At 40.2% G+C, this 20,301-nt stretch overlaps 1 protein-coding gene across 1 annotated transcript in view; it reads left to right on the top strand.

The window, feature by feature from the left end:
- TTN (titin) overlaps nt 1-20,301 on the top strand; it is a 277,250-nt gene that overhangs the window by 245,055 nt on the left and 11,894 nt on the right. Inside the window, 27 exon segments of the mRNA XM_042994799.1 lie at nt 101-397; nt 2,066-2,353; nt 2,465-2,764; nt 3,007-3,309; nt 3,407-3,712; nt 3,823-5,589; nt 5,907-6,200; nt 6,910-7,197; nt 7,311-7,610; nt 7,694-9,760; nt 9,857-10,159; nt 10,264-10,569; nt 10,688-10,978; nt 11,075-11,371; nt 11,499-11,804; nt 12,954-13,259; nt 13,345-13,626; nt 13,851-14,444; nt 14,565-14,852; nt 14,955-15,254; nt 15,743-16,045; nt 16,593-16,895; nt 16,999-17,583; nt 17,703-18,008; nt 18,123-18,422; nt 19,163-19,738; nt 19,870-20,175. Of these exon segments, the coding sequence (XP_042850733.1) occupies nt 101-397; nt 2,066-2,353; nt 2,465-2,764; nt 3,007-3,309; nt 3,407-3,712; nt 3,823-5,589; nt 5,907-6,200; nt 6,910-7,197; nt 7,311-7,610; nt 7,694-9,760; nt 9,857-10,159; nt 10,264-10,569; nt 10,688-10,978; nt 11,075-11,371; nt 11,499-11,804; nt 12,954-13,259; nt 13,345-13,626; nt 13,851-14,444; nt 14,565-14,852; nt 14,955-15,254; nt 15,743-16,045; nt 16,593-16,895; nt 16,999-17,583; nt 17,703-18,008; nt 18,123-18,422; nt 19,163-19,738; nt 19,870-20,175 (12,162 nt within the window).

Genomic DNA, 20,301 nt, shown 5'->3' with positions numbered 1-20,301 from the left:
GAAGGACAATTCTGACTACTTAAAAATTAAAATCTTATTTCTGAAAAGCAAAATAATGTTGACATAAGTTCCACTGATTTGCTTTCTCTTACTTCCTCAGAACCCCCAAGAAATGTCCGTATCACTGATATTTCCAAAAACTCTGTCCACCTTTCATGGCAACAACCAGCTTTCGATGGAGGAAGCAAGATCACAGGCTATATTGTTGAGAGACGAGACCTTCCAGATGGCAGATGGACCAAGGCCAGCTTCACCAATGTTATCGAGACTCAATTCACTGTCTCTGGCTTGACTCAGAATTCCCAGTATGAATTCCGGGTCTTTGCTAGGAATGCCGTTGGTTCTGTCAGCAATCCATCTGAGGTTGTAGGCCCCATTACGTGCATCGATTCTTATGGTAAGCATTTTTAGAACTTTTAATCCCAATAGCATTTTAACCCAATATCTTTCCTTGCTTTTTCTGGTTCTAATCTATAGAATAACTTTGACTATGCACCTTAATTAGATATTTGAAGAAAGTGTATGAACTAGCTGAGAATCTTAGGAAAGTTCCTTAATCTCTGCTGGTCTCTTGACCTAACTGTAAAATGTGAGATTTGGACTACAGGATATCTAAAGTCCTTTGCAACTTCAACCTTTTAGAATTCTTTGATTGTATTTATGAGTTGGCACTTTCCCTTTTTTCTATTTTAAAACATGAGAATTAATAATTAAAACCATGGTTGAGTACTCAGATAATTTTCGTCTTACATAAATGAAAGACTAAACAGAGGCATTAATGATAGTATTAGCAGCAGCTAACATATACTGGGTGCTTTCATGAATTCTCTCCCCTAATTCTAACAGCCCTAACATTATCCCATTTTACAGAAGAGAAACTGAGGTTTAGAGTGCTTATATGTAACTTCCCCAACATCAAGCAGCTCATCAGTGTAGAGTGGGAATTCAAAGAGACAGACTCCAGAATTCTGTCTACATTGCTGTCATTACAAAATACACACACTTGACCATTATAGAAGATAAAGAACAGATTCAACTCAACAGTGGTTTCAAAATTAAAATTTCATGAGGGTTATGTACCCTATGATACTCTTTTTAAAAGTTCCGTGTGTTCAAGGAGTCTCTATGGTGTCTCGGCATAAGTATCCACTCCTGTCCTCATGCTGAGAACCTCAAGGCTGCTCTTTATGAATCAGGCTTTGTGAACACTGTTGTGAGACTGTGAAGCAAGTCAAATTTATTCTCAAATTTAGTTTCTCAAAAGTCCTAAGCTTCTAACCAGCCTGGCAGAAAATCTGTCCAGTGAAATACTCTGTGAGTAATGAATTCAGACTTCAAGAGTCAGACATGAACAATCCACACTTGGATATCAGTGAACTGGGAAGAGAAAATAACAAGAATAGGAGATAGAGGAAAAGAAAGGAGAATCTGAAATGAAAGAAAATGGATAATACAACTTCTTTAGGGATGTTCTCACTACCATATCCCATTTTATCCTTAGAATTAAATACCTGATAGACTTTAAAATACATTTCAAAGGCATTGAAGTCCTTGTGCAATTAGTGTGTCATTGGAGGGCAGAGCTTCCTTACAACCTTTCTTCCCCATCTGGGATAGAACTATGGCTTGTAAAGTTTTACTGTTTAAAATAATAGGTAAATATGGGGTGCCTGGGTGGCTCAGTTGGTTAAGCATCCGACTTCGGCTCAGGTCATGATCTCACAGTCTGTGAGTTCGAGCCTCACGTCGGGCTCTGTGCTGACAGCTTGGAGACTGGAGCCTGCTTCCGATTCTGTGTCTCCCTCTCTTTCTGCCCCTCCCCTGCTCATGCTCTGTCCACCTCAAAAATAAAACATTAAAACATTATTAAAATATTATTTAAAAATAAAACAAAAACATTAAAAACAAAAAATTTAAAATAATAGGTAAATAAAATTAGAACTACCATGTAAAAAAAAAAAAGTACTATATTACTTAATAAAGACCAATGGCCTTACTTTGAAGTTGCAATTATTTTTTCCATCCTTGTGATCCTTTAAATATTTCTCATCTGTTTCTCTTGCAGGTGGACCTGTAATTGATTTGCCTCTAGAATATACAGAAGTTGTCAAATATAGAGCAGGTACATCTGTGAAGCTCAGAGCTGGCATTTCTGGGAAACCTGAGCCTACAATTGAGTGGTACAAAGATGATAAAGAGTTACAAACCAATGCACTGGTGTGTGTTGAAAATACCACTGACCTTGCATCTATACTCATCAAAGATGCAAATCGCCTTAATAGTGGAATCTATGAATTAAAACTAAGGAATGCCATGGGCTCAGCCTCAGCCACCATCAGAGTGCAGATCCTTGGTAGGTGCTGATTATAGGACAACATCATATTTTATTATCTAAAACTTAGCAATTTTAAATGAGTAGTCTTCTAAAAAGTACTGACATATTGTTTCATTCTTTCATTAACAGACAAACCAGGACCTCCAGGTGGACCAATTGAATTCAAGACGGTCACTGCTGAAAAGATAACTCTTCTCTGGCGCCCGCCAGCAGATGATGGCGGTGCAAAAATCACTCACTACATCGTGGAAAAACGTGAGACAAGCCGCGTTGTGTGGTCTATGGTGTCCGAAAATTTGGAAGAGTGCATCATTACAACCACCAAAATTATCAAAGGAAATGAGTACATCTTCCGGGTTCGAGCCGTGAACAAATATGGAATTGGCGATCCACTGGAATCTGATCCAGTGGTAGCAAAGAATGCATTTGGTGAGACATAATTTCATTAGGAAACTGAAATCAAATGCTTGAATATTTTACAAATAAACTATTCTGCTAGCTTGTGAATATGTTTTCTTAGAATGATTTTGATTTTCTTTTATCTCACATCTCCCCTCATTATCATCCTTTTCAAAAGGTGGAAAGTATAATAAGTAAAACTACTATTCTTGAAAATGAATTTATCGGTGGTGTTGATCCTTCAAACTCCTTTTCCTTTTCTTTTTAAATAGTTACTCCTGGACCTCCAGGCGTACCAGAGGTGACACAGATTACCAAGAATTCAATGACTGTTGTCTGGAGCAGGCCAATTGCTGATGGTGGTAGTGAAGTGAGTGGCTATTTCCTTGAGAAAAGAGACAAGAAAAGCCTAGGATGGTTTAAAGTCCTAAAGGAGACTATCCGTGACACCAGAGAGAAAGTGACAGGACTCACAGAAAACAATGACTACCAATACCGAGTTTGTGCTGTAAATGCTGCTGGTCAGGGTCCATTTTCTGAACCATCTGACTTCTACAAAGCTGCCGATCCTATTGGTAAGTGCTCATAAATGCTGCATCTTCGCTATGTCTCTTTGAGGTCACTAAATTGTACATGATTGTGTAATTGTGGTATTATGAATGGTCATTCCAGACCCTCCAGGCCCACCAGCTAAGATAAGAATTGCAGATTCAACCAAATCGTCCATCACTCTTGGCTGGAGTAAACCTGTCTATGATGGAGGCAGCGCTGTTACCGGATATGTTGTTGCGATGAGACAAGGAGAGGAAGAGGAATGGACTGTTGTCTCTACCAAGGGAGAGGTCAGAACTACAGAATATGTGGTATCTAACCTGAAACCTGGAGTCAACTACTACTTCCAGGTATCTGCTATAAACTGTGCTGGACAAGGAGAACCTATAGAAATGACTGAACCTGTTCAAGCTAAAGATATACTTGGTATGTACCTACTGGTATGGTTGTGTGTTTATTTTTATTAGAGTGCTGCTAAGAAATCATTCATTTTCTTGCTTTAAAATTCAAAACGTATGTCCATTTTGTTTCTACAGAGGAACCAGAGATCGACCTAGATGTGGCTCTCAGAACCTCTGTTATAGCTAAAGCCGGTGAAGATGTACACGTGTTGATTCCCTTTAAAGGCAGACCTCCACCTACTGTCACGTGGAGAAAAGATGAGAAGAATCTGGGCAGTGATGCCAGATACAACATTCAAAACACTGATTCATCTTCATTACTAATTATTCCTCAAGTCACTCGCAATGATACAGGAAAATATATTCTTACAATTGAAAATGGTGTTGGTCAACCAAAGTCTTCGACTGTGAGTGTTAAAGTGCTTGATACACCAGCTGCCTGCCAGAAACTACAGGTTAAACATGTTTCTCGAGGCACAGTCACTTTGTTCTGGGATCCTCCTCTCATTGATGGAGGATCTCCCATAATTAATTATATCATTGAAAAGAGAGATGCCACCAAGAGAACATGGTCTTCAGTGTCACACAAATGTTCTAGTACATCCTTTAAGATAACAGATTTGTCAGAGAAAACTCCATTCTTCTTCAGAGTTCTTGCAGAAAATGAAATTGGAATTGGGGAACCCTGTGACACTACAGAGCCGGTGAAGGCTGCTGAAGTACCAGCTCCTATACGGGATCTCTCAATGAAAGACTCCACAAAGACATCTGTTACCCTACACTGGACCAAGCCTGACTTTGATGGTGGTAGTGTCATCACAGAATATGTTGTGGAAAGAAAAGGTAAAGGTGAACAAATATGGTCACATGCTGGCATAAGTAAGACCTGTGAAATTGAAGTTGGCCAACTTAAGGAACAGTCAGTGCTGGAATTCAGAGTGTCTGCCAAAAATGAGAAAGGACTGAGTGATGCTGTCACTATTGGGCCAATTACAGTGAAAGAACTTATAATTACACCTGAAGTTGACCTGTCAGAAATCCCTGGGGCACAAGTCGCTGTGAGAATTGGGCATAATGTGCACCTGGAATTACCTTATAAAGGAAAACCCAAACCATCCATCAGTTGGCTGAAAGATGGTTTGCCATTGAAAGAAAGCGAGTATGTTCGTTACAGTAAAACCGAAAACAAAATTACTTTGAATATTAAGCATGTCAAGAAGGAGAATGGAGGGAAATACACCATTATTCTTGATAATGCAGTTTGTAGAAACTCATTTCCCATTACAATCATCACACTTGGCCCACCATCAAAGCCCAAAGGGCCCATTCGATTTGATGAAATCAAGGCTGACAGTGTCATCATGTCATGGGACGTGCCTGAAGATGACGGAGGAGGAGAAATCACTTGTTACAGCATTGAGAAGCGGGAAGCTTCACAAACTAATTGGAAGATGGTGTGTTCAAGTGTTGCCAGGACAACTTTCAAAGTTCCTAATCTAATCAAAGATGCTGAATACCAGTTTAGAGTTAGGGCAGAAAACAGATATGGAGTCAGCCAGCCACTTGTCTCAAACATTATTGTGGCAAAACACCAGTTCAGGATTCCTGGCCCCCCAGGAAAGCCAGTTATATACAATGTGACTTCTGATGGCATGTCACTAACTTGGGATGCTCCAGCTTACGATGGTGGTTCAGCAGTTACTGGATTCCATGTTGAAAAGAAAGAAAGAAACAGCATCCTCTGGCAAAGAGTTAATACAACACCTATATCTGGAAGAGAATATAGAGCTACTGGACTAATGGAAGGCCTAGATTACCAGTTCCGTGTATATGCTGAAAATTCTGCTGGCCTAAGCTCGCCCAGTGACCCAAGCAAATTTACGTTAGCTGTTTCCCCAGTAGGTAAGTAAGTGAATATTATTCAAGCATATTTAATTCAGCAAGTGAATATGTCACTAACAAATAAATCACACACTGCTTTTCTTCCACATATCACCTTCCCACATATCTTCTGATCACTAGAGTGCTGGTCAAATAAAGCAAAAGAAATGATTTTAAGTCAGTCTAATAAAATAATTTAAAGTTCTTTTTAAAGACCCATGCTACAAAAAATTGAAATTAAAATGAGTTTGATGGATTTATTCACTTTACTTTTCTCCCATTGCTAATGAAGAATTGGTTACAGAAATGATGCATTTAATTTCCATATAATTTTTTAGACCCACCTGGCACTCCTGACTATATTGATGTTACCCGGGAAACCATCACACTTAAGTGGAACCCACCATTGCGTGATGGAGGCAGTAAGATTGTGGCCTACAGCATTGAGAAACGGCAAGGGAGCGATCGTTGGGTCAGATGCAACTTTACCGACGTCAGTGAATGTCAGTACACAGTCACAGGACTTAGTCCTGGGGATCGATATGAGTTCAGAATAATTGCAAGAAATGCTGTTGGAACCATAAGTCCACCCTCACAGTCTTCTGGCATTATCATGACAAGAGATGAAAATGGTAAGCATTTACAACTGATTTCCAAATATGATTAAAAGCATTCACACTTTTTTAAAGATATTTTTGGCCCCTGGTCTGTAAAAGGGGGAGCAGGAATCTCATTTCATGCAGATTACCCAGGGTTGTTAAGTGGATGGATTAGATTTTCTACCTTTCAGATGAAGAGAAGGAAAAACAACATTGGCATCAATTCTTTTTACCATGACTATGGTTTCGCTTCATTCCCATATAAATAGCATGCAAGTGGGAATGAATTCTTAGTTTTGATTTCAGTCATTTATAGTAAAGAAAAACACTCTCGAGAATAACTGTCAAGCTTTACGAAGTTACTAAAATACAATATACACCCAGCAGTACAATCAGCATTTTGCTTGAGTGCAGCTGATGACCTCTTATAGGAACTTGTTTGACTATAAAGCAGCATTAGGAAGTAAGCGATCTACAAATGTTTCTTCTGTTTTTATAAGTGGCAATGCAAATTAATAACATGACAGACATAAAAAGGAGATAACCTAATAGCATGCAGATGTTCAACCCCGTAATCTAAATTCTCAATTATCAATCCTACTTTCATAATAGCCCTTGGTAACACAGGATAAACATTACCTTCTATGCTTTAGGATGGTGCTAATGAAAAACACATTTATGTTTTTATTAAGCCAAACTAACACATATCATTTCTTTTCTTTTTTTTTTTTTTTTTTGGTAGTTCCACCAACCGTAGAGTTTGGCCCTGAGTACTTTGATGGCATCATTATTAAGTCTGGAGAGAGCCTTAGAATTAAAGCTTTGGTGCAGGGACGTCCAGTACCTCGAGTAACTTGGTTCAGAGATGGAGTAGAAATTGAAAAGAAGATGAATATGGAAATAACTGATGTCCTTGGATCCACCAGCCTTTTTGTTAGAGATGCTACCCGGGACCATCGTGGTGTATATAGTGTGGAAGCCAAAAACGCATCGGGCTCCACAAAAGCAGAAATTAAAGTTAAAGTACAAGGTACTTCTGAAATAGCTTCTTAATCTTGCCATTTACAAGTCTTGGGGTAGAGACATGCCTGGTTGCATTTTAATAGAGAAGGATAAATTAACTCTGGAAACTTTTTCTTATAGATACACCAGGAAAAGTAGTTGGGCCAATAAGATTCACCAATATTACTGGCGAGAAGATGACTCTGTGGTGGGATGCTCCTCTCAATGATGGCTGTGCTCCCATCACTCACTACATCATTGAAAAACGGGAAACCAGCAGACTTGCTTGGGCACTAATTGAAGATAATTGTCAAGCCCATAGCTATACTGCCACGAAACTAATAAGTGGCAATGAATACCAATTCCGTGTTTCTGCAGTCAACAAGTTTGGTGTTGGGAGGCCACTTGATTCTGACCCAGTGGTTGCTCAAATACAATACAGTAAGTGTCTGTTTTCACTAAGTGGTATAATGTCAAAAGATTAACTTCCAACCAAACATGTCTAATTTTTTTTCATTTCACAGCTATTCCCGATGCTCCTGGCACTCCAGAACCTAGTAATGTAACAGGCAATAGCATTACGCTGACATGGACAAGGCCAGAATCAGATGGTGGCAACGAAATTCAACATTATATCCTCGAAAGGAGAGAAAAGAAGAGCACACGATGGGTGAAAGTGATCAGCAAACGACCAATCTCTGAGACAAGATACAAAGTCACTGGCCTGATAGAGGGCAATGAGTATGAGTTCCATGTCATGGCTGAAAATGATGCAGGAATAGGACCTGCAAGCGGTATCTCAAGACTAATCAAATGTAGAGAGCCAGTCAGCCCACCAAGTGCTCCCACTGTGGTCAAAGTGACAGATACATCCAAGACAACTGTGAGCTTAGAATGGTCTAGGCCAGTGTTTGATGGAGGCATGGAAATAATTGGATATATTATTGAAATGTGCAAGGCTGACTTGGGAGACTGGCACAAGGTAAATGCAGAGGCATGTGTGAAAACAAGATATACAGTCACTGATCTACAGGCAGGTGAAGAATACAAATTCCGGGTTAGTGCTGTCAATGGTGCCGGAAAAGGAGACAGCAGTGAAGCGACCGGTGCAATTAAAGCAGTTGACCGATTAACAGCTCCTGAGTTAGATATCGATGCGAACTTCAAGCAGACTCATGTCATTAGAGCTGGGGCCAGTATTCGCCTCTTCATTGCCTACAAGGGTAGACCTACACCTACAGCTGTATGGAGCAAACCTGACTCTAACCTCAGCATTCGGGCTGATATCCATACAACAGACTCCTTCAGCACCCTCACCGTGGAAAACTGCAACAGAAATGATGCAGGGAAATACACCCTCACTGTAGAAAATAACAGTGGTAGCAAGTCAATCACATTCACTGTAAAGGTGCTAGACTCTCCAGGTCCACCTGGCCCAATCACTTTCAAGGATGTGAACCGCGGATCTGTTACACTGATGTGGGATGCTCCTATCCTTGATGGTGGTGCCCGAATCCATCATTATGTGGTAGAAAAACGAGAAGCAAGTCGTCGTAGCTGGCAGGTTATCAGCGAAAAATGCACTCGTCAGATCTTCAAGGTCAGTGACCTGGCAGAAGGTGTTCCATACTATTTCCGTGTTTCTGCAGAAAATGAGTATGGTGTAGGTGAACCCTATGAAATGCCAGAACCAATCGTAGCCACAGAACAGCCTGCTCCACCTAAGAGACTTGATATCATTGACACAAGTAAATCCTCTGCAGTCTTAGCTTGGCTTAAACCTGACCATGATGGAGGCAGCCGGATCACTGGCTACCTCCTTGAAATGAGACAAAAGGGATCTGACTTCTGGGTTGAGGCTGGTCACACCAAACAGCTGACTTACACAGTGGAGCGCCTTGTTGAGAACACTGAATATGAATTCCGTGTGAAGGCCAAAAATGACGCTGGCTACAGTGAACCCAGAGAAGCCTTCTCTTCTGTCATCATCAAGGAGCCTCAAATTGAGCCCACTGCTGATCTCACTGGAATTACTAATCAGCTCATAACTTGCAAAGCAGGAAGCACATTTACCATTGATGTTCCAATCACTGGTCGTCCTGCTCCTAAAGTAACATGGAAGCTTGAAGAAATGAGACTTAAGGACACAGATCGAGTGAGTATCACAACAACAAAGGACAGAACCACCCTGTCTGTAAAGGACAGCATGAGAGGTGACTCTGGAAGATACTTCTTGACCCTGGAAAATACAGCTGGTGTTAAAACATTTACCATCACAGTCATGGTCATTGGAAGGCCAGGTCCAGTAACTGGCCCCATTGAGGTCTCATCTGTCTCGGCTGAGTCATGTGTCCTATCATGGGCTGAACCTAAAGATGACGGAGGCACTGACATTACTAATTACATAGTTGAAAAGCGTGAATCAGGTACAACAGCTTGGCAGCTTGTCAATTCCAGTGTCAAGCGCACTCAGATTAAAGTCACTCATCTCACAAAATACATGGAATATTCTTTCCGTGTCAGTTCAGAGAACAGATTTGGTGTCAGCAAGCCTCTGGAATCAGCACCAATAGTTGCTGAGCATCCATTCGGTAAGAAAAATAAGAATATTTCGAAGTCCATTATTAAATATTTCCCTTGAATTTTATAAAACTGTATTCATATTTGATACCTTTATTTATATTTAGTCCCACCAAGTGCTCCTACAAGACCTGAAGTCTACTATGTGTCTGCCAATGCCATGTCTATTCGTTGGGAAGAACCCTACCATGATGGTGGCAGTAAAGTCATTGGCTACTGGGTTGAGAAGAAAGAACGTAACACCATTCTTTGGGTGAAAGAAAACAAAGTGCCATGCTTAGAGTGTAACTACAAAGTGACTGGTTTGGTAGAAGGACTAGAATATCAGTTCCGAACATATGCACTCAATGCTGCAGGTGTTAGCAAAGCCAGTGAGGCTTCAAGACCTATGATGGCTCAAAACCCAGTTGGTATGTATCAATATTTAATCGGTACATTCATTTATTATCATCATTATTACTGGTACTAAAATTCAGAATTGTATTTTTTAACTTCATTTTTGCATCCCTTCCAGATGCACCAGGAAGACCAGAGGTGACAGATGTTACAAGATCAACAGTGTCACTGATTTGGTCTGCCCCAGTATATGATGGAGGCAGCAAGGTCGTGGGCTACATCATTGAGCGTAAGCCAGTCAGTGAGGTTGGAGATGGTCGCTGGCTAAAGTGCAACTATACCATCGTATCTGACAATTTCTTCACTGTGACTGCTCTCAGTGAAGGAGACACTTATGAATTCCGTGTGTTGGCTAAGAATGCAGCAGGAGTAATTAGCAAAGGATCAGAATCTACAGGCCCCGTCACTTGCCGAGATGAATATGGTAAAAAAAAAAAAAAAAAAAAAAAATTTCGATGTTCGTGTTCTCCTTTTAAATTATCACAATTTATATGAAAATAAACTGTCCTATATTTATTCACATCTATTTTTGCCCATGACAGCTCCACCCAAAGCTGAACTGGATGCCAGATTACAGGGTGATCTGGTTACCATAAGAGCAGGCTCAGATCTTGTCCTTGATGCTGCAGTTGGTGGCAAACCTGAACCCAAAATTATCTGGACCAAAGGAGACAAGGAACTAGATCTCTGTGAGAAAGTCTCTCTGCAGTATACAGGCAAACGAGCAACTGCTGTGATCAAGTTCTGTGACAGAAGTGACAGTGGAAAATACACTTTAACAGTGAAGAATGCCAGTGGGACCAAGGCCGTGTCTGTCATGGTCAAAGTCCTTGGTAAGCATGTCAAATGTTCTTTTATTTTTTATAGCATTTTTAAGTGTGGGTAGAAAAAAAGATCTTAATCGTTGCTTGCCATTACACTTGTTTCAGATTCCCCTGGCCCATGTGGAAATCTCACTGTCAGCAGAGTAACAGAGGAAAAGTGCACTTTAGCCTGGAGCCTTCCTCAGGAAGATGGAGGAGCAGAAATAACTCACTACATCGTGGAAAGACGTGAGACCAGCAGGCTCAACTGGGTGATTGTTGAAGCCGAATGCCCAACACTATCCCATGTGGTTACCAGACTCATCAAGAACAATGAATACATATTCCGAGTGCGGGCAGTAAACAAATACGGCCCTGGTGTGCCTGTTGAATCAGGGCCAATCGTGGCCAGAAACTCATTCAGTGAGTATTAACACTTTTAAACAACTTGGTAGTTAAATATAATGGGATCGGGGGAGAGGAGGACAATCATATCAACAGTGATTTTGTATAATTCTGACCATCCTTATTTTCATAAAAATATAAACAGCTATTCCATCACAACCTGGCATACCTGAAGAAGTTGGGGCTGGCAAAGAGCATATCATCATTCAGTGGGCAAAACCTGAATCTGATGGTGGCAATGAGATCAGCAACTACCTAGTAGACAAACGTGAGAAAAAGAGCTTGCGCTGGACACGTGTCAACAAAGACTATGTGATATATGATACCAGGCTGAAGGTTACTGGCCTCATGGAAGGTTGTGATTACCAGTTCCGGGTGACCGCAGTGAATGCCGCTGGTAACAGTGAACCCAGTGAAGCTTCCAACTTTATCTCATGCAGAGAACCATCATGTGAGTTCTAAGAATCACGCATTAACCTAATGCCCATCAAAACCATGTTACAAATAATTTTCCAACATACCATTTCCAAGACCTTCTTGAATTTATGAATGATCTAGAAAAGCATATGCTTTTTAGAGAGATCTTAAGCATAGCCAAGTCAGAACATTTTAACTACTACTTCCATTGATAAGTTAGCAGTTACATTGTTGAAAATTATTGCAATATTTTCTAGTCTATGTAAAAAATAAATTATTTTACTACTAATACAAAAGAAATATATTTTATAAATATTCCTAAGAATGGAAAAAATGTGGTATAGTGATAACTACTAAAAAGAAAAAAAAGTCTCTTTTAAGAAGAGCATAAAGTTTAGTATTTTAATAAGTACCTAACAAAATTATTGTCACAAGACCTTCAAAAATGAGTGACAAATCCTTGAACAGAGTTTGAGCTCAATGACTAAAGAGTAAACCACTGTGGCTGAATAGGGGAAGTAGAAGAAACCAATTCCTGTACTCACTAGAAACATAGAGGTAACAAGTGATATTAACACCGTGAAAGCTGAGCAACTAAGGAAAAGTCCCTGAGAACAGGTATGTTAAGCAATGAGCTGAACTAGAAGAACCCAGAATAGCTAGCCAAAGTAGCAAGAAGAAAACCATCTAGCTTTCTAAGAAAGTGTAATTTTTTAAATTCAATAATGATGAGGATAATGATATAGCATACAGTGCTGCCCTATATTAGCAGAAGAGCTAAATTACACAGATTATCTTGGTGAGTGCTAACAAAGAACAATAACGCCTTACACTTCTGGGGATAGAAGAATCAGAAGAAAGATCAGTTAACCACATACTTGTGGGTTAAGATGCAAAGATTATAAGTTAACTTGTGTTTCTTACGGCCCGTAAGGATACATCTTTAATGAATCCCACTTTTTAAATTTTTAATCCTTTACTAAATAAAGGCCTTTGGAAATACTGAATTTAATAAATTATAGGGTTTTTTTCTTAAACCTTAATTACAACATTAAAAGACCTTTTGAAATACTGGTGGGGTGGGGGGAGAATAATGCACTTGTGAGTCTCGAAAACCAAAAATACAAACCTCAAAACTTCCTTATTTGTATCATGTCTGAATCCCCCTTTTTAAATTCCATAGATACCCCTGGACCACCTTCCGCTCCAAGAGTTGTGGATACCACCAAGTACAGCATTAGTTTGGCATGGACCAAGCCCATGTATGATGGTGGCACTGACATCACGGGATATGTTCTTGAAATGCAAGAGAAAGACACCGATCAGTGGTACCGAGTGCATACCAATGCCACAATAAGAAATACTGAATTCACCGTGCCAGACCTTAAAATGGGCCAGAAATACTCCTTCAGGGTTGCTGCTGTGAATGTGAAGGGTATGAGTGAATACAGCGAGTCAACTGCTGAAATTGAGCCTGTGGAGAGACTAGGTATTTGTAATATAAGCTTTTAGGTGAATTATTTTCTCATCATACCTGCTCATGAATTAATTAAATTTTGACATTTACTTTCCAGAAATACCAGACCTAGAACTCGCAGATGATTTAAAGAAGACCGTGACCATCAGAGCTGGGGCCTCATTGCGCCTGATGGTGTCTGTATCTGGAAGACCACCTCCTGTCATTACATGGAGCAAGAAGGGCATTGACCTTGTAAACCGGGCAATTATTGACACCACTGACAGCTACTCTTTACTTATCGTGGACAAAGTTAACCGGTACGATGCTGGAAAATACACCATTGAAGCTGAAAATCAATCTGGCAAGAAATCAGCAACAGTCCTTGTTAAAGTATATGGTAAGTATTTGTCTTAAAAATGACTATGCCAGGAGTAGATTTCTTACCAAAAAAAAAAAAATTACACTTTGTCCTATGATTGATCACCTTTCTAGAGAGAAACTATGTTCAATACATTTTCCCGTAAAAAAACAAAAAACAAAAACAAAAAACTATCAACCAATCAGCAAATAAGTATGAATCTTCCATTCTATTTTTTTTTTTTTTTTTTTTTTTTTTTTTAGATACTCCTGGTCCCTGTCCTTCAGTGAGAGTTAAGGAAGTATCAAGAGATTCTGTGACCATTACCTGGGAAATTCCCACAATTGATGGTGGAGCTCCTGTCAACAATTACATTATTGAGAAGCGTGAAGCTGCCATGAGAGCATTCAAAACAGTAACTACCAAATGCAGCAAGACACTTTATCGAATTTCCGGACTTGTAGAAGGAACCATGTACTATTTCAGAGTGCTGCCAGAAAATATTTATGGCATTGGGGAACCTTGTGAAACATCTGATGCAGTTCTGGTCTCAGAAGTACCTCTGGTGCCTACAAAGCTAGAAGTGGTCGATGTCACCAAATCAACCGTTACTCTTGCCTGGGAAAAACCACTCTACGATGGTGGTAGCCGACTCACTGGATATGTTCTTGAGGCCTGCAAAGCTGGCACTGAGAGATGGATGAAGGTTGTCACCTTAAAACCCACCGTCTTAGAGCACACTGTTATTTCCTTAAACGAAGGTGAACAGTACCTATTTAGAGTAAGGGCACAAAATGAGAAAGGTGTGTCAGAACCAAGAGAGATCGTAACAGCCGTAACTGTAAAAGACCTCAGAGGTATGTATCAAATTGCCAAAAAATATCAATAATAGTAGGTAAAATAAAAATTCTGAATTCATGATACTTCATCATTAGAAATAATGCTTAAGAATAAATGCCTACTTTCTTTCCTCACAGTATTGCCAACAATCGATCTTTCTACAATGCCTCAAAAGACCATCCATGTCCCAGCTGGCAGACCAGTAGAACTGGTGATACCAATCGCTGGTCGCCCACCTCCTGCTGCTTCCTGGTTCTTTGCTGGTTCTAAACTAAGAGAATCAGAGCGTGTCACGGTTGAAACTCATACTAAAGTAGCTAAATTAACCATCCGTGAAACCACTATCAGAGATACTGGAGAATATACACTTGAATTAAAGAATGTAACTGGAACTACTTCAGAGACCATTAAAGTTATCATTCTTGGTAAGGATGTGTGACAAAGACACACACAAGTTGTTGATGTTCAGTCACCCAATTTTGATGTGAAGTGAAAACTAACTTCCTGGATTTCTTTCTCTTTCATAGACAAGCCTGGTCCACCAACTGGGCCTATTAAGATTGATGAAATTGATGCTACTTCAATTACCATTTCCTGGCAACCACCTGAATTGGATGGTGGTGCTCCACTGAGTGGTTATGTGGTAGAACAACGTGATGCCCATCGTCCAGGATGGCTGCCAGTGTCTGAATCAGTGACTAGACCGACATTTAAGTTTACCAGACTCATTGAAGGCAATGAGTATGTGTTCCGAGTGGCTGCAACAAACCGCTTCGGGATTGGCTCTTACTTACAGTCTGAGGTCATAGAATGTCGCAGCAGCATCAGTAAGTCCTTGGACCCTTAAGTCTCCCATTCTCCCCACCTTATTCTGAATGTTAACAGAAAGGAATTTGTTTTTACTATGCCCTAAGCAAAAATAGATCACAGAATTAACCCCAGGGTCTTTCTAAGGTTTCTGAATTTTCTTGGAAGTTTTCAACATGGTTAGTTTGTTTTTTTTTTTTTTTTTTTTTTGGTTTTTTTGTTTTGTTTTGTTTTGTTTTAATGAAAGAGAAGAGGAAGGCAAAAAGGAAGGAGGGAGGGAGGCAAGAGGGACTAGCTAGGTCACAGAAAAAAATACAGAATGTGTGCTTAATAAATGTTTATAAAATAGAAGAAAGTGAGGAACCTCAAAAGTACAAAAATGAAAACATTAGAAAAAGAGTCACAAGCCTTGTATACTACTTAAAAAGCTAAGACACACAGAAATGTAGGCGTCTTTATTTTAATTTATTCCCATTGCCATAATGTGTTTACCTCTGTCTTGCTGCAGGTATTCCTGGACCTCCAGAAACATTACAGATATTTGATGTCTCCCGTGATGGCATGACACTGACTTGGTATCCACCAGAAAATGATGGTGGCTCCCAAGTGACTGGATATATTATAGAGCGCAAAGAAGTGAGAGCAGATCGATGGGTCCGTGTAAATAAAGTACCAGTGACTATGACACGGTACCGTTCCACTGGCCTTATTGAAGGCTTAGAATATGAACACCGTGTCACAGCCATTAATGTGAGAGGGACCGGAAAACCAAGTCGTCCTTCCAAACCCATCGTTGCCATGGATCCAATTGGTAAATACATTTTGTATTAAGTCAATGTATCAAGGTATAATTTAATGTAGTAAAATTTACCCTTCTGAAATATGTAATTCTAAGTTTTGAAAAGGTCCTGTTATATAACCACCACCACAATAAAAATACAGAATACTTTCATCAGCCCAAAAAGTTCATTTGTCACCAATCCCCTCCCCTCTCCAGCCCCTAGCAACTTTTGGCAAGTAATTTTTTATTCTCCTCTTGAGTCTATTCCCTACTCTTTAAAAAAAAGGGACTTAAAATATATGCCCTATATCAGTGTTAAATTTTTAGAACAATATCTCTGAAAGCACTTTAAAAGCTGATAATGAACGTAATATGGCAGTAATCATAAATAAAGCACATTTAAGACAAAGGAAAAAGCAAGAGTTTTGAGTATTTTTAACTGATAATAATGAATAAAATTTTAACAACAGTGTATTCTAATGCCAACAGTTCATGTTTACACAACTGAATGTTAGGTGGCACAGCCGATTTTCAGCTTTGCAGCAACTTTAACAATATGTTGTTGTCTTATTCCCAGCTCCTCCAGGAAAGCCACAAAACCCAAGAGTTACTGATACAACAAGGACATCAGTCTCCCTGGCCTGGAGTGTTCCAGAAGATGAAGGAGGATCTAAAGTCACAGGCTATTTGATTGAAATGCAAAAAGTAGATCAACACGAATGGACCAAATGTAACACCACTCCAACCAAGATTCGGGAGTATACTCTAACACACCTACCTCAGGGCGCTGAATACAGATTCCGGGTCCTAGCCTGTAACGCTGGTGGACCTGGGGAGCCTGCTGAGGTACCAGGAACAGTCAAAGTCACTGAAATGCTCGGTAAGACATACGATCATTTACTTTCTGCTATGATTGTCTTAAGATTTGTTTCTTACCATCCACCCCACAAAAATGCTAATTGTAACTGGATCTTTTTTCCCAGAATATCCTGATTATGAACTTGATGAAAGATACCAAGAAGGTATCTTTGTAAGACAAGGTGGAGTCATCAGACTTACCATACCAATCAAAGGAAAACCATTCCCAATATGTAAATGGACCAAGGAAGGCCAAGATATTAGTAAACGTGCCATGATTGCAACCTCTGAAACACACACTGAGCTTGTAATCAAAGAAGCAGACAGGGATGATTCTGGCACTTATGACCTGGTTCTGGAAAACAAGTGTGGCAAGAAGGCTGTTTACATCAAAGTCAGGGTGATAGGAAATCCCAACACTCCTGAAGGGCCACTTGAATATGACGACATACAAGCTCGCTCTGTAAGGGTCAGTTGGAGACCCCCTGCCGATGATGGCGGTGCCGACATCTTAGGCTATATTCTTGAGAGACGAGAAGTGTCTAAAGCCGCCTGGTATACCATTGATTCCAGAGTCCGAGGTACATCTCTGGTTGTAAAAGGCCTCAAAGAGAATGTGGAATACCATTTCCGTGTTTCAGCTGAAAACCAGTTTGGCATAAGCAAACCTTTGAAGTCTGAGGAACCAGTCATACCAAAAACACCACTGAGTAAGTACTCTTCCAACCACAACACTGTAAAAATCCTTTCAGTACTCTTTTGTTTTGTAAGCCATCAGCTTACAAGATATGGGGTTGTACTCTTAACACGTTTCCTACTTTATATCCAGATCCTCCAGAGCCTCCAAGCAATCCTCCAGAAGTACTTGATGTGACCAAGAGTTCTGTCAGCCTGTCCTGGTCCCGGCCCAAAGACGATGGTGGTTCTCGAGTCACAGGCTACTACATTGAACGCAAGGAGACGTCAACTGACAAGTGGGTCAGACACAACAAGACTCAGATAACGACCACAATGTACACTGTCACTGGGCTTGTTCCTGATGCTGAATATCAGTTCCGCATCATTGCACAGAATGATGTTGGCCTAAGTGAGACCAGCCCTGCTTCTGAACCAGTTGTTTGCAAAGATCCATTTGGTAAGGAGAGAGTTTCTAAAGGGTTTCAAATCATAGAGGCAAGCCATCTTGGTCTTTCTCTTTTATTTCAGCAGTAAAGCTGATTCCCTTTTCAATTGTTTTAAAATATTTCAGATAAGCCAAGCCAACCTGGAGAACTTGAGATTCTTTCAATATCCAAAGACAGCGTCACTCTACAGTGGGAGAAACCTGAATGTGATGGTGGCAAAGAAATCCTTGGATACTGGGTTGAATATAGGCAGTCTGGAGACAGTGCCTGGAAGAAGAGCAATAAGGACCGCATCAAGGACAGGCAATTCACAATAGGGGGTCTGCTAGAATCTACTGAATATGAATTCAGAGTTTTTGCTGAGAATGAGACTGGGCTTAGCAGACCTCGAAGAACTGCTATGTCTGTAAAGACTAAACTAACATGTAAGTTGGCATTAGTTCTCTGCTCATGACCTACAAACTAAGTAACATGTTAAGGCTAATTCTTTCCCTATATTAAGTAGATATCTAGAAAACTTTATTGGAGGCCAAGTGTTTGGGCAGAATCACTCACTTTGGCATATACACACACATGGAATAGCCAATACATTCTACAGGAAGTCATTCCAAGCACATAACTTCAGTAGATATTAGGTGCAGAACCTAAACAAGGGCCAAGATACTACAGATTTATAGACATAATTCATACTTCTCCAAGCCCCTATACATTGTTTTTTAGTGAGAGTGAGAGTGAGAACGAGAGTGGGACAGGGGCAGAGAGAGGGAGAGAGAGAATCCCAAGCCAGCTCCATGCTCAGCGTGGAGCCCAATGTGGGGCTCAATCCCACAACATTGGGATCATGACCTGAGTTGATATCAAGAGTCGGATGGTTAACTGACTGAGCCACCCAGGCATCCCACTCCTATACATTGTTGATGTCTCCCAATGTAAAGGGAAAAGTCACTCTACATAATAATGTAATGGTGTGCTCACTGAATCCCTGTTTTCCATAGGACCCCAGGAAAAGCACTATGAAATTTTTAAGAATTAGACTCATATATAAACCATGCTATCTAATAAAGTGTTAGTCAAAAGGATAAATTCATTCCTGATATACAAGGACAGAGGATTACAGATTTGGTAGTAATATTAATACATTAATATTATCTTTCATATCCTTCAGCTGGAGAGGCTCCAGGAGTGCGCAAAGAAATGAAGGATGTTACCACCACGTTGGGCGAAGCTGCTCAACTCTCATGCCAGATTGTTGGAAGGCCTCTTCCTGATATTAAATGGTACCGGTTTGGTAAGGAGCTGGTACAAAGCCGGAAGTACAAAATGTCTTCAGACGGACGCACACATACTTTAACAGTAATGACAGAGGAACAAGAAGATGAAGGTGTTTATACCTGCATAGCTACAAATGAGGTTGGAGAGGTAGAAACCAGTAGTAAGCTTCTCCTACAAGCAACACCGCAGTTCCATCCTGGTTACCCACTGAAAGAGAAGTATTATGGTGCTGTGGGTTCGACGCTTCGACTTCACGTTATGTACATTGGTCGTCCGGTACCTGCCATCACTTGGTTCTATGGCCAGAAACTTTTGCAAAACTCAGAAAACATTACTATTGAAAACACTGAGCACTATACTCATCTTGTCATGAAGAATGTCCAACGTAAGACTCATGCTGGGAAATATAAAGTTCAGCTCAGCAATGTTTTTGGAACAGTTGATGCCATCCTTGATGTAGAAATACAAGGTATTTCGTTTTAGTTTAGTTTTTTTTTTTTTTTTTAATTTTTGAAGAAAAAATAGATCTCAGGAGACACACTACAAAAAAAAAAAAAAAAAAAAAAAAAAAAACACTACAATTGTGTTTTCTCCCAACAGATAAACCCGACAAACCTACAGGACCAATTGTGATAGAAGCTCTATTGAAGAACTCTGCAGTGATCAGCTGGAAACCGCCTGCAGATGATGGAGGCTCCTGGATCACCAACTATGTGGTGGAGAAATGTGAGGCCAGGGAAGGGGCTGAATGGCAATTGGTGTCTTCAGCCATCTCAGTGACAACCTGTAGAATTGTAAACCTCACAGAAAACGCTGGCTATTACTTCCGAGTTTCGGCTCAGAACACTTATGGCATCAGTGACCCTCTAGAGGTTGCCTCAGTTGTGATCATTAAGAGTCCTTTTGGTGAGTACAACCTCTACAATCTTCATATGGCAAAATTCCATCTTTACGTAAAACTCTTGTTAATAGATATAACTTTTGAAAGAAAACAGTCAAGACTTAGGCAAAGTACAAGCACCTTTTATCCCA

Source organism: Panthera tigris, chromosome C1 (genome assembly GCF_018350195.1).
Source record: "Panthera tigris isolate Pti1 chromosome C1, P.tigris_Pti1_mat1.1, whole genome shotgun sequence".
In the NCBI taxonomy this organism is placed as follows: Eukaryota; Metazoa; Chordata; class Mammalia; order Carnivora; family Felidae; genus Panthera; species Panthera tigris.
Note: the sequence above shows the minus strand (reverse complement) of the source record. Positions and strands in the feature narration are given on the sequence as shown.